Raw genomic sequence first — 16,278 nt, 5'->3', positions numbered from 1 at the left:
AATTAGAATTCACTTGGAGAGTAGTCGTGAAACACTCGCTCGCTTTTTAAACTATATAACTTTGTAACATTTATACTTGAAAATGTCATTTGAGTGGAAAGTACAAGGAAAACGTATTTCTAGTAGTCATGATTGTATTTCTCAAGGGTACAAGTTCGGCCAAATCCTTACTTATATACCTCGAAAAAAGAAGACGCAAATATCCTAGAGGGTTCAAGTAGTAATCACTCTTAACCCTTACTCAAGTCGCAAGTATATTTCTCTAGTCTTCGAGCATAAATTTGGGCAGCATGCCCTTTGTGTTTACCTAATTTTCCAGCCATTTATGGCTTCATTATTTTTCCTCAGCCAATCCCAAAGTCATACATATCATAGATTCAAGTAAATAGCCGTTCCATAGGCTCATAACAACATAAGAACAAAAATCAAAGTGATAACAAGTGCGGAAATGTAACCTAGCAAAAGACAGATTTGACGTGTGGTTGCGGAAATAACACATCTGAGGCTACGCTTATCGGATTGAGGCGTAACTTATACCGTTTCGAAGGTAAGACACAGGGCTACAATTTTTATGAAGATCACTTAGTCCAGTTTCCAATGTAACCTAGTCAAATTCCCAATTTACAGAACCAAAATCCAACTAGTCGGCTAATTAACCGCACTGCACTGGAATGGTCATATCTCAGGTTACCAAGGTCTGATTAAGGTTTTCTTGGAGGCGTTTAAAAGCTAAGACAGAATACTAAAACTTTCATGTTTTGGCAAATAGCAAAATCCCAACAGATTATAGTGAATAAATACAACCAACTAGACTAAACTGTCCATGCGGAACTCTGGAATGTAACCTAGAACAGCGAGGGTATTTTCATCTTTTCACAAGCTACGTTGCTCCGATTGAACTGAAATTTTGTAGGCACCTATAAAATACCATTATATACAACTTTCATGTTTTAGGCCAAGCCTAATTTGACCTCTAAATATGAGTACCAAAACCGGGCAGAACTAAACTGGGAAATTTCCAGAAATCTGGAATTTTTGGGATTTCATGACAATCTATTCATTTTCTTGCTTCCAACACTACCAAAGCCCCTTATATAATCTTATATACAACATATGCCCACTATACAACAAGTCTAGGCAGAAATTTATGAAACCCTAACTTCCATATATCATCCAAAATCATCACAACAACTTGCATATCTTGTAATCAAGCCAAAACATGAACTAGATAACATCTTAAACCAAAATTTAAAAGAACAAGAACCATGATCAGATCTTATACCTCAAAGACAAAGTTTGGAAGAGTGATACTCCACCTCCTTTGGAAAATTTTAGTTCCCCTAGCTTCCCAACTCCACAACTCACTCTTTAATCGGTTTAGTTTTCTTTCTTCTCACTTGGATGACTAGAATCAAGAAGGAAATGGTTTTCTCTTGCTCTCCCTTTCTCTCTCTTCTTGTTCGGCTATGGAGCAGAAATAATGAAGGAAAGATGCAAAAATTGGGGTTAAAAAGGAATACTAATCTCTTGGTCAAGAAACCCTTAGGTATTTTCTCTTTCTTTTCCTTGCTATTTTTAGCCTTAAAATTCAGTCAAGCTAGCTGGAAAATAAGAAGATATTTTGCTCAAGTATTAATGAGGTCATGTGGTAAGAAAGTGGTGGTCAAGTGGTGTGTTCAATCGATAGTGCGCGGTACCCGTCGGTTCGCGCCGTTTTTCTTAAAAACACACGTACTAGGGTTTTTACTTCCCATTCACTAACCTTATATCATTGCTCCTAATCACATATTATTTCTTACTTAAAAGTCATTTTTAATCACCAAATTCGGTCCTTGCTTCATACCGAAAATTCATCCGGCGAAAAATCGCGAAAACCCTAATTTGCTCCAATCTTGAAACCGAAAAGTGAAACCCTACTTTCTAGATTCATTTGCACTTATTGTGGAATGACTAGGTGGTAGGGCTTTAATAAATGAATAATTTCCAAATAAAATGAAATTTTTAAGAAAAACGTGAGGGATTTTACAATCCCAGTGATTAAAATTAGGGTTTCAATTAAAATATGAGAGATTTAAGAAAACCGGTTAATCACAAGTAACTAGGGTTTTTGTTTAAAATATTAGGGTTTCTAATCTTTTAAAACAAAATAAGGTTTTAAATCAAACCCAAAGAAATACACTTTAGTATCTTCTTTACAAACAACCTCCTAATATTCGGGGTGTCACATCATGGGGTAAAAATTATTTGTATTTAAAGTTTGGCATTGAACCTGACCATTAGACCACAAAAACATGGGTTTGGAAGGTGGACTTGTAAATCATGGAATCATGTAAAACTTTGGCTATGAGATTAATATTTACATACAGTGGTGGTGTATATGTTAATGGGCTCAAATATATGTTAACCAATTCAATTTGAATATGAACATTAATTTTCGTAGATGTGACATAGATTAAGATCGTTAGTGTATTATTGGCATCAGAAAGATTAAGGGTGTGTTTGCTAAAATTGAAAATTGAAAATTGAATTCGTTAAATTACCTAATTGTTAAATATTAAATCTGATAAATTTAAGTGTCTATCAAATTAAGTGATAAATAAATAACTTATCATATATTCTTTTGGAGCAAGTTTTTGTCCAAAAGTTTCAATACCATTTAATTAATTCGAATGTTTTATTTTTAGTTATCAATTGCATCTGAACATGTTAAGATGTGAACCTATTAAATTAAAATGCTAAATTGGGTTGTCAAACAAAATCTAAGTGTATATATTATTAGTATAAGAAAGATGAACTCGTGTAATATCACTTTACGAAAATTTTGTATCTGTTAAGCTCGAAAACCAAAAATGCTGCAAGGGGCTGGAATGGACTTCATCTACGAGCCTAGGTCAAACAGAACTTGGGCCAATAGATGAGCTTTTTATTTGGGCCAAACTAGTAATTGACAAAGTTTATTCACGGGCCTATATAAAGTTTATACAACTTCTCTCTTCCGCATAATTGCCTGATTTTCACTTGAATACCGATAGTTCGGCCCAATTCAGGGCCTAGTAGAACAATTGAATTATAATATTTAAATATTAATTTCATCAATACTTCATGCTATATCCTATCAATCGAATTACTTTTTTAAGAAATAGGGAACATCTAAGTCATACAAGTATAGAGATCATCTATTCATTGATAAGAAAAAGAAAAAAGGTGAATGGAGATTGGATTGATGATAAAATAGGCTCCTAGACCACGAATAGTGATTTGATTGGTGATGCAGCAAGAGGATTTTTTATTTAGTTCTTCACCTTAGTGACGGATAAGAGAATTGATCAAATTCTGTTGAGTTTGACTCATAGTGATCATCGTAATTCCAATCACATGGTTTGGCATTTCTAAGGGAGAAAACTATTTTAACAGTGTTTTTTTTGTGCCTAAACTATGTAGGGAGGATTTTTTTTTCTTTTGGGGTCAAACAGCAAATGTTTACAACCATTCTTTATACTAAAGGTCAGACGGATCCAACTAGATTATTAAGAACTCGAAGGAAACTAAATCACCTCTAGACCACACGAATGTGCTATGGAATCCCCTAGAGAAAATTTACAAGATATCCTGCATTGATATCAAAAGTGTTAATGATTTAGCTTATGTCAAAGCTACTCTAGGCCTAGGCTTAGACAAAACTCTCTTTCCTATAAATAAATATGTGTCCAAATACATTATCAAGAAAATTCAAAAAAATTCCCCCCGACTTGCTACATATGTTTCATATCCACTTAGAATTGCCAATTACATTGCAATTTTCCCTAAACATTTTAGCCCATAGTTTGGACTTTGGAGCATATAAGTGCAAGATATCTGTAAGTGTAAGCATCACATGTAGACACTGAACAAAAGTCAAAATGAGAAATTTCAAAGCATCCATTAGTATTCCTAATTGGCTCTTCTCACCATTTTATATTTATTATATCTTAAAATCGTGGCAAATTCCTCAAGAAAACAACCAACAAAATACAACCTCCGAAATACAAAATTTAAAAATTACATAAATTACATCAAAAAAAATGGAAAAGTAAATAATAATACACAAAAAAAAAGAAAAGAATAATGTCAGCCCACGGCTTTCACCAATCAGGCTTCCTTCCTCTTTAAGGCATTTTCAGACCAAACTTCTCAACAAGACTTTTCAGGTTGTTGAGAATTGCTAAGCTGTTGCTCATGTACTCGCTAGACTTGTGCACCCGCGCTCTGAGCTCATCAACCACCGTCGACCCCATCTCATCAAGCCCGTCAAGGCACGTATCCTGATCCGTCATCGCAGCGCTAATCCACGTCTGCACATCACTGATCCTCATCTCCGTCAACAGCTTCTCCCCCGGGCCCACCACCGCCACCTTCATCAACTCGGCCGACCTGTTGAGTTGACTCAGCGAGTCGTCGAACAGATTAACGCAGTCCTTCAATGCCGACTCGGCCCGCCGGTCGTTCGACTTGGAGATTAGGGTCTTGGGAAGAGAAGCGAGGCTGGCGAGCTCCCTCTGGCTGACCTGGAGAGACAGGTTGAAGAAGTGAACCGGGTCGGATTTGGGCGGGTCGTTGAGAGCAGAGATCGAGTTGATGCACGAGTCGAGGTACTGAGTCACGGCGCACACGGTCTTGAGTGACTCGCCCGAGTCCGAAGCGGGGAGTTGCTCTTCTTCCGACTCCGGAGGCTCGGTGGCTGACTCGTAGATTAAGGCTCCGATCATTGCGCCGATTACGATGGTCAAGAAAACGGCGAGGGAAGCAGCTAAGAGGATACGACGTCGTCTGTTGGAAGCTGGTTGTTGATTTCCAGCTGGATTGTTTACTTTGCCATAGCCCTTGAAGAAATTGATGGAGTCCATATTGAAGAAGAGTTGAAGCAGCAGATCTGCTGTTTGGGGAAATTTTTTTTTTGGGATATGGATTTGGGTTGTTGGTCTGAGGTCGTATGGAGGAAGTATATAATTTATTATCTACTGGGAATTGGTCGGAAATGGTCCAAATGGATTTTGTCAAATTCAAGATTAAAGAATTGGGGTTGAGAAGAAGAGTATTCTCAATTTCTCATCTCATTCCTTGCTAATTAAGTTTGTACAGTATCTTTTCTTATTAATACGCCCTCCGTCCCGTTTTGTTAGTCTTGGTTTTTTTTTTCACACAGATTAAGAAAGTGTAATTAATTTGGTTGAAAACATAAATTTAGATTAATAATTTCCTAAAATACCCTTATGCTAATCACGAAGAGTGCCAATTAATATCAGTTACAGCTAATGGTGCCAATAAATATCAGTTACCGCCAATAGTGCACCCTGATTGTTTCAATTACCGTCAATAGTGCCAATAAATATCAGTTGCCGCTAATACTCCATTTCATAATCCATTTCAGGCGCCTAATACTCCATTTCATTTTCAATCATCCGCCAATAATGGATTCAAGTTCTTCCCACCAAAATTATCTTCAATTTTTACACTGAACTCTATAAATATGGCAACTAATTAAGCTTAAGCAAAGGCAGTTAAAAATGGATAATTCATCCATAATTAGTGCCATCGATTTGAATATTTTGCCAGAAAACGTCTCCTCAACTTTGCAAAAAAATACTTTCATTGATTTAAATCATCTTCCAGAAGATTTAAATCACCGATTTCAACTTGGGCAAAAAAATCCTCTGCATTTCAAAGACAACTTGTGCACATTCTTGACTCGTTGAGATGAGATCATATTCTTTTGTTGGTGTTTCATCAGAAAAATTGTGAGAATATGGATGGTTTTTCAAATTTTCACTCATGATTTTGTAAATAATGATGGCATTATTTGTTTCCCTTGTGATATAAATAAATTTCAAAGAATAACAAAGATAGACTTTTCATTTATCTATGTATTGGAAAAGCTCAATGTATTCAATGTAGTGGGTTAGTATTTAATAACAATGTATTAATAACAAGATATTTAATAAGGGTATTTTAGACAATTTGAAAGATTACTACATTCCTTAATGGGAAAGTGGACTATAATTTGGGACAGACGAAAAAGGAAAACAAGACTAACAAAACGGGACGGAGGGAGTAGTTTTTTTTTTTTGAATCTGGATAGGAATTTGAATCTGGGAATACAAACAGATAATAAATACATAAACAATTGTTTTAGGTATTGAATTTATAGTTTCTTTTTCTTCTTGATTAGAGGTTTTAGCAATGTTGCAGTTGCTCCTCCTAGTTAATCTGTTTGGATCGGTCATTTTTAAAAAAATAAGTTTTTTAACTATAATGTTATAGTAATACACAAATAAAAACAACCTCTAAGAGTAATAGTTTTACTACTATAAACTTGTTTGTAAAGCAAAGCATACCTTTTTACCTCTTATGGTTCGGTGATTTGTCACTTAATCTCTTATAATTCAAAAACCATATATATAAGGTTTTCCCTGACAATGTATATAGAGTTTTAAAAATCTATACTGAGTTTGTCAATTTATTAGTTTGATTTTGATTTTTTACTATTAACCATTAATTTTAATAAAAAATTAATGGTAATATTTTAATCCAAATCATGAAAATATTATATATAGATTTTTAAACTATAAAAGATTTATGTGGTAAAGTACAAAATTACAGGGGTAAATGGTAATTTATCCATAAAATTAATCCATTAACATTTCATTAGAGTTTTGGTGCTTGCAGAAAAGTTATGCCCATCCTTGCAGAAAAGTTATGCCCATCCTTCCAAATTATGCATTTCTAAGGGGGCCTACCAACCGACATTCATGGCTGTATCAAAGTTTACACGGTTTATTGTTAGGGTAAAATACGAAAACCCCCTTATAATTTGGTGTATGTACATTTTAACTCTCTATAATCTGAAAATCTATAATTTAACCCCTTATCATTGTAATCAAAGTAAAACTGTTAGATTTTTTGTTAGATTTAATGGTCAAACCTTCAAATAAAATTATTATGAAAATTACAAAATCATTCTTCAATCTATGGTTAATGTAATGTTCTAAATAAAATTTGAGGACAAATTATACTTTTAAAAAATTTTGAGGTAAAATTGAAATATTTGGAAAAAAGCTTATAGGGTTAAAAACATTAAACCCTCCTGAACTTTAACCCCTGTTACATTTTAAACCCCCCCCCCCCCAACTTAACAAATAGGCACTTTACACTCCTACTTTATGTTTTTAGGACAAAGTTGCCCCTTTTATATTAATTATTATTTTATTTCTTTTTCTCTCCCTTGTTGCCCTTTTTTCTACTTGTCAATTTTCTTTATATTTTTTAGTTTTTCTCCCTTCTCTCGTGCCATCAACTACTTTCTTCTCTTTGCTATTATTATCTATATATTAATTTTAATCTTCTTAAACTTATTCTTTATTTATTTCTAGATTATTTACTTTTTATTATTGAAAAAAATAATGACTATAAAGTCTATGCTATAACAAAGTATTTATTATCTATGTTCATAAACTGTTTCATACATTATTTAAATCAATATGTTTAGAGTTTAGAATAAATTAATTTTTCATAAAAACAGAAGTGGTTAATCAACTATATACAAAAAAGTAAATAAAATTATTAATTACTTTTTTTGGGATATAATTTTAAATATTAAGTAATTTAAAGTCCTAGTATTCAAATTGCTAGTAATATACACTTTTTGATTATGATAGGCATATATCAAATATTTATGCTATACAATTTGTCTTAAATTTTTAATAGTGTAAATAAATAAAACAAGAATGAAATTATAAGTAAAAAATGATTACAATATTGCAATAAGCATACAAATTAGTAATCCTAATAGGAAAGTGAAACAAAATGGTGAAACGAGAGATGTGAAAAAAAATTAGTAAAAAAAGAAAATGAAAAATAAAACAAAGTAGTGGAAAAGAAAAACAAGGGAATGAATAAACAAAAAAAAAAAATAGAACAGCAAGGGTACTTTTGCCCTGAAATATCAAATAGGGGGAGCAAAATGCTTATTTAATGAGTTCAGAGGAACAAAACGTAACTAAGGGTAAAGTTCAGGGGGTTTGGTGCATTTAACCCAGCTTATACTTGCTTTTGTGATTTATTCTTGCCCTTTTTATGAAACCAAGTAAATATAATTTTTATTTAAATTTCATTTTTACCTCAAAATTTTCTGTAAGTATAGTTTGCACAGAAATTTTTACTTAGAACATTATATTAACCATAGATTGATGGGTGATTTTGTAATTTCATAATAATTTTATATGAAGAGTTTGACTATTCAAGTTTGACCGTTAAATCTAATGAAAAATCTAATAGTTTTACTTTGATTACCACTACAAGAGGTTAAATTGTAGATTTTCAAATTAAAAGGAACCGAAGTGTACATATGCCAAACCATAAGGTGAATTTTTGTATTTTACCCTTATTTTTATAAAGAACGAATTGTGTACATTCTAAGCAAAAGTTATGCTACTTGACACCTATTATCTGTCTAAATCACGATCATTAACACAGGATTTTACCCAAATCTACATCATTGTTGGAATGTAAAGAGTTCCATTAATACTTCAAAAGTGGTTAATGTGTGTGTATATCTCATATATATAGACGCACAATTGGAATTGGGCTCGTGCATGCACTAATATATTTCTTCAGAGCTATCCTAGCTTTGATTCTACAAATTGAAAAAAGTTCCCTAACTGCTCTTTGGCTTCAACAATTTTTAAAAAAAATATATATCCCATAACTTTTTCTTGACAATATTGCTGAGAGATGATGTTGCTAGAACTTCGTCAACTCTTAGTTATTAGATGTTCAAACAAAAAATGTACATTTCTTAGGAAGAGTTTTTGGACAGCAACAAAACAAATAATGAAGGCATGTATTCATTTAATTTGAAGTATAACACCTAATTAAAGTTACAGAGAAAATTTTGTTTATGCAACCATTACAAAATTTGGTGGATCAATTTCCGGCAACAATTCTTTTTATACAGTTGATCATGCCATGCCATTAATTTTTGTGGCAATAAATATTTAGACATCCAAACAAAAGGATAGCTTTCTTCTTTTTTTTTTCTGGTAAAAAACGAAAGACAAAATAACTAATTACACTTTGCACCCTTAATGTTTTCAACGATTCGCTCGCTGCATTTGTTATTTCGCTTTGAACTTCTCACGCTCTAAAGTTATTAATTATTACTCATTGTTTTTTCTTTAGACAATTTATACCCTAAGGTTACTAAATCATCGGAAATTACCACAATCTTGCACAAAATTAATGACAAGTATACAGGCAATGTGCCCAAATATTGATCACTTATGTGCTTGTAATTAATGAGAATATCAGCTTTTGGGCAGATATAGGACAATTCAACAAATTTATGGCGCAAAGTATCTAAATAAAAGTTGAAGGTGCAAAGTCATAATTGATGAAATAAGGTGTAATTAGTCCAAAACCAAACTGGAATTTGATGTCATTCACCATATAAGTAACAGCTACAAAAATGTGCGATTGCTTTCAGGTTCCAATCATTTGTTCTCCTCCAAAACCAAATGATGAGTAATTAAGGCTCCAAGCTAATGGCAACGTCTTCATAACATCAAAATATAAAACATTTTCGTGTAGAAGAAGGCAGAAGAACGGAACCCCGGGAAACCTTTTTGAGTTATTTTTTTCTTGTTTTCCCAAAACATAAAAGGAAAAAGAAGACGTCGAATTAAACTAACAACAAGGGTAATGGAGGCAAAATAATTGGGATGTCAACATTAGCATTTCAAAATTTGTATATGGACAACTTAGTATATCCACTTGTTAAAGTGTTTATGCAAAAATAATCGCATGTCATTAGAGACAAAAAGTTTGTCTAACACTGAGCACTCGTTAAGATGTTGTTCAAGTTTTAAATTTTTTAAAAAGTAAATTTACTTAAGAAAAGTGTATAAATGTAAGGGAGAAATACTTCCGGTTACTTTATTTTGGAAGGATTTTAGCCGGATACCAAAATAAACAGCACATGTCTTGATGTTAAACGGCAAAATAACACAAAGGGAAAAAAAAAAAAAAAGGAAAGTAGGAAATAATATATTCATGAATAAAATCTTGTCATTAGGAGCAACTAGCGTTAACCAAGGGATTAGGCAATTAACAACGACAACAAATTTGAAAAGAAAAACCAACTTTTACGCATATCATATGCTTAATTACCAAAATCATGCCAATTCTTTCGTTCTTTTGTGGAAAAATAATTATGCCAAGTTGCCAATGTTAGGGACCCTTTTATACAAGACAGAGAAAGTGAATAAGTTGACATCCTTCAGCAACAGTTTCAAGCGTAATAGTTATCCATCCATAAAGTCTTTCATATGATATTCAACTGATTTGTGCCTTTAATATTTCATAAAAAAAAATGAAGACAATAAATTTATTTAATATTTAGAAAAGTTATAGAACAAAAAACACATTTGTGTTCATCTGCCACTAACGAGTGCACATCTGGAGACATCCATTTCTGATTTGTACGTATTATTCTTGTACAAGGGTCATGTTAATCTTATCTGTATCGTTTCAATTTTATCGGATGTCCGTTCATCTAGAGAAATTCAAGGATAAATCGATTAAGTTACCCCAAATAAAAGGAAAATGAGATATTTTGGTATAAATATATACGCATACCAAATTTTACCACCAATATCTAATCTTTCCATGATTATCTTTGCCAATCTATATGTTATATAAGGGCTCGATCATCTGCACCAAAACAAATTTTTCTGACAAGGTTGAACTAGAAAGGAAGATAAGAAGAAAAACAACTGAAGCTTAGGATGGACATGAGGAAATTCATTGGTGTCTTTTTCTTGATCTTTCTTTTCTTCTCCAGTAAGTATCTGATTCCAGCAATTCTTCCGTGTTCTGGATTTATAATGGGCATACCAAGTTAAAGTTCATTTTCATCAACTAATCATTCACGAATAGTTTCTCCCCATTTGTCTGGGACTTTATTTTTATTTGAACGTTTATAAGTTCAAAAGTTAATTTGAATGACCAACGATTCCCTCTTTTTGTACGTAGATGAATATGCATGAAACTCAGTCTAATTTCAGAATAGTTTATATTCTTCTTCTTCTTCTTTACCCTTCCACGCCGTTCCATACCCTTCCTATCCCCAACTACACTCTAAACCTAACAACGGATAGATCCCTAAGAGCTCTTCCTTGATCACTGGATCAATCTCAGTGGTTAAATAGTTTGTATTTGTTTTGTACTCAATATTTGGATGGGGCATAGGGTTCAATTCACGACAAAGTTATTTTGTTTCAAAGAAAATAGCAGATTCAATCAACTTAGGTGCATCTGTACAACATCCATATAAATGTAAAATGCATTGCATCTTGAAGAGGACATTTCCATGTTTTGAATTAACACCATCCTGGTCCATTTCTCCCGTGCATGAAACTTTGGGATGCAAATTCACAATTTTTTTTGTTTGTTTAATATGCAAAGTGTTTAATTCAATTTCGTTCGTTTTTCCATCACAGATGATGCCATCGTTGAAGTTGAAGCCAAGGTTTGCCCCAAACCAGCAGCCCACTTCATAGGCCCTTGCATCCGTAGATCAAGCTGCCGTCGTGCCTGTGCAGAAGAAAATATTCCTGATGGAAAATGTACTCATTTTCTTGGCAAATGTGTTTGCTTAAAGCCTTGTTAATCCTGAATAAGGGCAACTTCCAATTTCCAAATAAATCTATCACTTTGGTTTTAGAGGGAATTTTGATTAATTTTTCAAGAATAAGTTTTCCTTTAGTACCGTGAAAGTTTCCTCTGAATTCTTATTGTTGACAAAGAAGTATTTTTTCATATATTACGTAAAGCATTATCTATTCTTAGATTGCCACTTATATTTTGTTAATTCAAGAATGCATCAAGGATGCGACAGGTGGTTTAATCTGGCACACCTGCGAAAAAAAGCTGGAGTCTCAATGATACTTGAATTAGTACCTTTTCAGTATCATATTGATAAGTATCAATTCATCATTGAATTTGTAAAAAGTGAAACCAACCCTTAGAAGATTTTAGGAATTTAAACTATACATTGAATTGATCTTTGTTGGGCCAAAAAAGAAACTATATATTGAATGATATAAGAATAGTTTATCGAATTACAATCATCCGTATGATACCTAAAGGGGTGATAGAAATTTCCAAAAAAATTAATAACATCAAAGAACCAAATTAGACAGTGAATTGATGTACAAAAATAGTAACAGTTAAGAAGTACCTAATAAAAAAATTTTGAGCCGAAAATTTGATTCAAAAAACAAATGCAAACTCCGAATTGTAATTTCTCTTAGTTCTAAGTTCTAACACACAATTTAATGAACACAATTTTTTACGACAAAACCAGGGACAGGAAGGAATGCTGTAAAGGGCAACAATGGGAAAACGATAACAAAAGCATATAAAACTCAAAAAGAAGTAGTCAAGCACAGAACAATAAGCAACATGTATCTGAAAAAAGAGAGTGCCCAAAACCGGCAGAAAAATGGAAAAAAAAAAACACATACTAAGGAAATATCAAACAGGCATATCAAATATTACTACCAATAATTAATGCTTCAATGATTGCTTCACTTTGCTAATCCATATCCATAAGAAGAGGAACCCGTTTGCACCAAACAAACAAACAAAGTTAAACTTGAACGGCAAATAAGGAGGCGAAAGCAACTAAAGTTGAGGATGGATATCAGGAAATTCACTGGGGTGCATTTTCTTGCTCTTTCTTTTCTTTTCCAGTAAGTATCTGATTCTAAAAAAAAAAAACCCTGTTTTGCATTAAATATAAGCATACCAAGTTGGATTTCACTTTTGATCAACTAATCATTCTTGAATATTTTCTCCAAATATGTAACTGCAAAAGTGGATATATGTATCAGTAAGGGTCCATCCCTCTGATGTAGATCATATGTAAGAAACTTAATTAATTTAAGGGTCCATCCCTTTCTCTACTAAATAACGTTCAAGGTTATACTACTGGTACTGAACAGATCACTACTATTCTCTACGGCCCAAAAAGTTGTACTGCGTCACAAGAAAGTGCTCATCTATATTCAAATTGCAGAAGTTAATTAGATTATCCAAGATACAGCCATTAACTTGCACAAATTTTGAATACATGTTCGTATATATACATGAAATTCTAGTTCTTAAGGACGTTAGAATAACCAAGGCTAAAAACCCATCTGTAATCCATGCAAATTGAAGATACACCTCATAAATCCACACCAAATCTTCAAATAGCAAAACCTATTACACAATCTTATCATATGTAGTACCAATCACACACTGAATCACATGCAACAAGCAAAAATAAAAACACCCAAAGCATAGACAAATATAGAAATTACAAGGATAGGAAATGATGGAATTTGTGCCTCATGAATAAAAAAGTGCCGGGAGGTTGGCTAGTAGCAATGAGGGTTGGTAAATTTGAAATGGGTTGTGATTTTGGAAGTTGAGAAACGATGAAGATTCAAAGATAAGGCACTCAAGAGAGAGGGGTGATGATTGGTTTGTGAAGTTAAGGACTCGGAGAGGTAGATTTGAGTGGAAAAGGTGAAGAGCAATCCATGTTAGAGAGTTTGATGTGAGGGGTGGGATGGATAATACCTTGGTGGTTTAGTTTAATGGAGGAAAAGAAGGAGAGTTTCTACTAAGTTTAGAGGGGAGAGAAGGAAGAGGGATGTAGACAATTTAGATTTTTGACGAAACGGTAGAATTATATTGCTTGAGCCAAAATATTTACAAACGAGCAAAGGCTCGATACATACATTGTGCCATTAGCACAACAGATTAAGATTAACCCATTCTACATCTTGATAACTGTTCAATGCTTGAGCACTAAAACGAACGCTAAGATCATTACAATTAACTATTTCTAGGTAAAAGGAGTATTTGTAAAACAAAGTACTCTGCTCTTGGATGTCTTTTATCACTGTTGTTGTCCATGCATCCATTGGTTTTTCCCATTGAATTTGCTATAGCAGGTTCTTGTTAGGAACACCAATGTTGATGAGTCTCCATCCTTGCTCTGCTGCCTTAATTAGAGCAAGTTTGACTCCTTCAGCTAGTTGTTGAAAGTGATTGTCACTTGCTCTCTCTCTCAAAGCCCATCCCATTAGGTCCTGTTGTCTTCCATCTCTCGCTACAATGCCATATCCAACTGCTTTATCTGCTTTGTTCCATTGCACAGCTATTCCCAGGCTTGTTCCTGTTGTTGTAGGTTGCTCTTTTTGTATTGCATCCTGATCACTGTGTTGCTGGGGTGCTGTTGTTTTCCCTATGCTCCACTTCCTAGCTTTCCCTGCTGCATTTTCGAATTCCCACCATGCAGTATAAGCTTTGTTTACTGTTCTAGCTGGATCCAAGCATTTGCTGTTGAACTCCTTCTCATTCCTACTTTTCCAGATTTGCCACAGGATATAAGCCGTGGGGCCAATATGATCTTCCCCCTGTATCCTGTGTCTTGCTTCAGTCACTGCTGTCCACCAATTTTTGAAGTTATCTGTCATGTTTTCAATTCCATCCCATTGGACAGGAGCTAGTTTCCAAATGTCCCTGACTTTTCTGCACTTAAGAAGTTATTTGTCATGTTTTCTGCACTTAGATAGTTGGTCATTTAATTAGGATAATTTTATTACACCATCTTATTTTAAGCAATCTGCAATGAAATCAGTAGTACAAGGCGCAAATCTCTGCAATTGATAGTTCAGGGGGCAAGTCGCTAACCAAGCAAAGTTCGAGGGTGCATTTTGCATCTAATCCTATTAAAAAGGTAGCTGTAAAATCAGAAAAACCCTTACCTTCATGATAGTTGGAGTACAAAAGTCACTTCTGAAGGCCGCCACCTTAGTTCTTTTTACACAGCAAAGCAGCAACCACCATAAACATATATCAAGAAATCGACTTGCTTTTCACCCGTGTAAACCCCCCACTCCTTTTTTATATCTTAATCATTAATTGGAAAAAATAGATATTGGGTTCAACTATCTCAAAAAGGAATGGCATCTGAATTGTGATTCAATCCAATAACTATCCTTGAATAGTATGCCAAACAAAAAATTACACAAATTCACAATTTTAGAACAAGGAACTCTAACTTGGACACTTGAGATACAAAATGTTCAAGTAATTAGTTCGGTAGTTCCAATCTTTCGACAAATACTCTTGATGCGAACTCGATTCTCCAAACTCCCGTTCTCGAAGAAACAAATTGCATAGCCAGCGGAAAGATATATCTTGACCAAGTTATGGATACAAAAGATGGAAAAACCTCGACCCCTCTAACCCGCGAAGTTATAAACCTTGAATTTAATCGCGACCCACAATTCAACAAGACAGCGAACCAAGACTTTTTGGTAGAACGGTGCCACAATTCAACGTGGTCTTGAATTGATAAGTCAAAACTTGAACAAAGGAGATACGACTCGCTTTGTATCAAGGGACGTTCCCAAGGAACAAGAAAGAGAAAAAACTCTCAAATTTTATTCATAATTATCTAACTATCGAAAATATCATAAGTTTGGCTATTTATAGCCTTACAAAGAAGCAAACCTAATCTAAGTTGAAAACAATGCAAGTTTCCTTATTCGACTTGACAACTAAACTAATGACTCACTAATCACAACTAAGGCTAACTAATGGATAGCTTATAATTGGCCCAATGAAGGCATTAAATTGGCCGAACATAACCCAATAAAAGCTAATAACTAGCTCAAGTAATAGCGAGTCTAGAGACGACTCTAAATCGGATCCAACTCAACATGAGATCTTGGACCGAACTTATTCCTACCAAATTAACTAGAAATCTGGAAAATAAACTACTAAACTACTACTAAACTACTCAATCTCTTGCAGCCCGAAACATGGCCCATAAGCAACCCATATTTCGCATCATTCCCTTCCTCTTGGAAAAGATTTGTCCTCAAATCATAGATGGAAATGAATGACACCAGCAAGAGTTGGCAGTACGTATGAAACCCCAAATCTCCACATATTGGCTCCCTAAGATTGGATGATACTTGCATACGTCATGATTATTATAATTCGATGCACATGTCTCTTGGACAACTTGAAAATGCTCACGATCAGCCATGAAAAACTTATGGCTTTACTCCAACAACTCCTTGAAGATAATGCATGTAGTTTTGGTTCCATGATGCAAGGTAAAATGTATGGTTCATTGGTAGCAAAGTCGCATCTTCTTGGATCCTCCATAATGCAACTGAC

The 16,278-nt window shown here is 33.9% G+C and overlaps 1 protein-coding gene and 1 non-coding gene across 2 annotated transcripts; both read right to left on the bottom strand.

The window, feature by feature from the left end:
- Positions 1 to 3,921: 3,921 nt before the first annotated feature.
- Positions 3,922 to 5,105, bottom strand: LOC113743005 (pectinesterase 1-like). The gene has a single exon (XM_027271058.2). It carries the CDS (start codon positions 4,881 to 4,883, stop codon positions 4,146 to 4,148), a length of 738 nt encoding a protein of 245 aa, XP_027126859.1. The 5' UTR covers positions 4,884 to 5,105; the 3' UTR covers positions 3,922 to 4,145.
- Positions 5,106 to 10,492: 5,387 nt separating this feature from the next.
- On the bottom strand, positions 10,493 to 10,591 carry LOC113743094 (U6 spliceosomal RNA). The gene has a single exon (XR_003460981.1). It is a non-coding gene; the product is annotated as a U6 spliceosomal RNA (small nuclear RNA).
- Positions 10,592 to 16,278: the final 5,687 nt, after the last annotated feature.

This window comes from Coffea arabica, chromosome 4e (assembly GCF_036785885.1).
Source record: "Coffea arabica cultivar ET-39 chromosome 4e, Coffea Arabica ET-39 HiFi, whole genome shotgun sequence".
NCBI lineage: Eukaryota > Viridiplantae > Streptophyta > Magnoliopsida > Gentianales > Rubiaceae > Coffea > Coffea arabica.
This window is presented reverse-complemented; position numbering and strand designations above follow the sequence as displayed.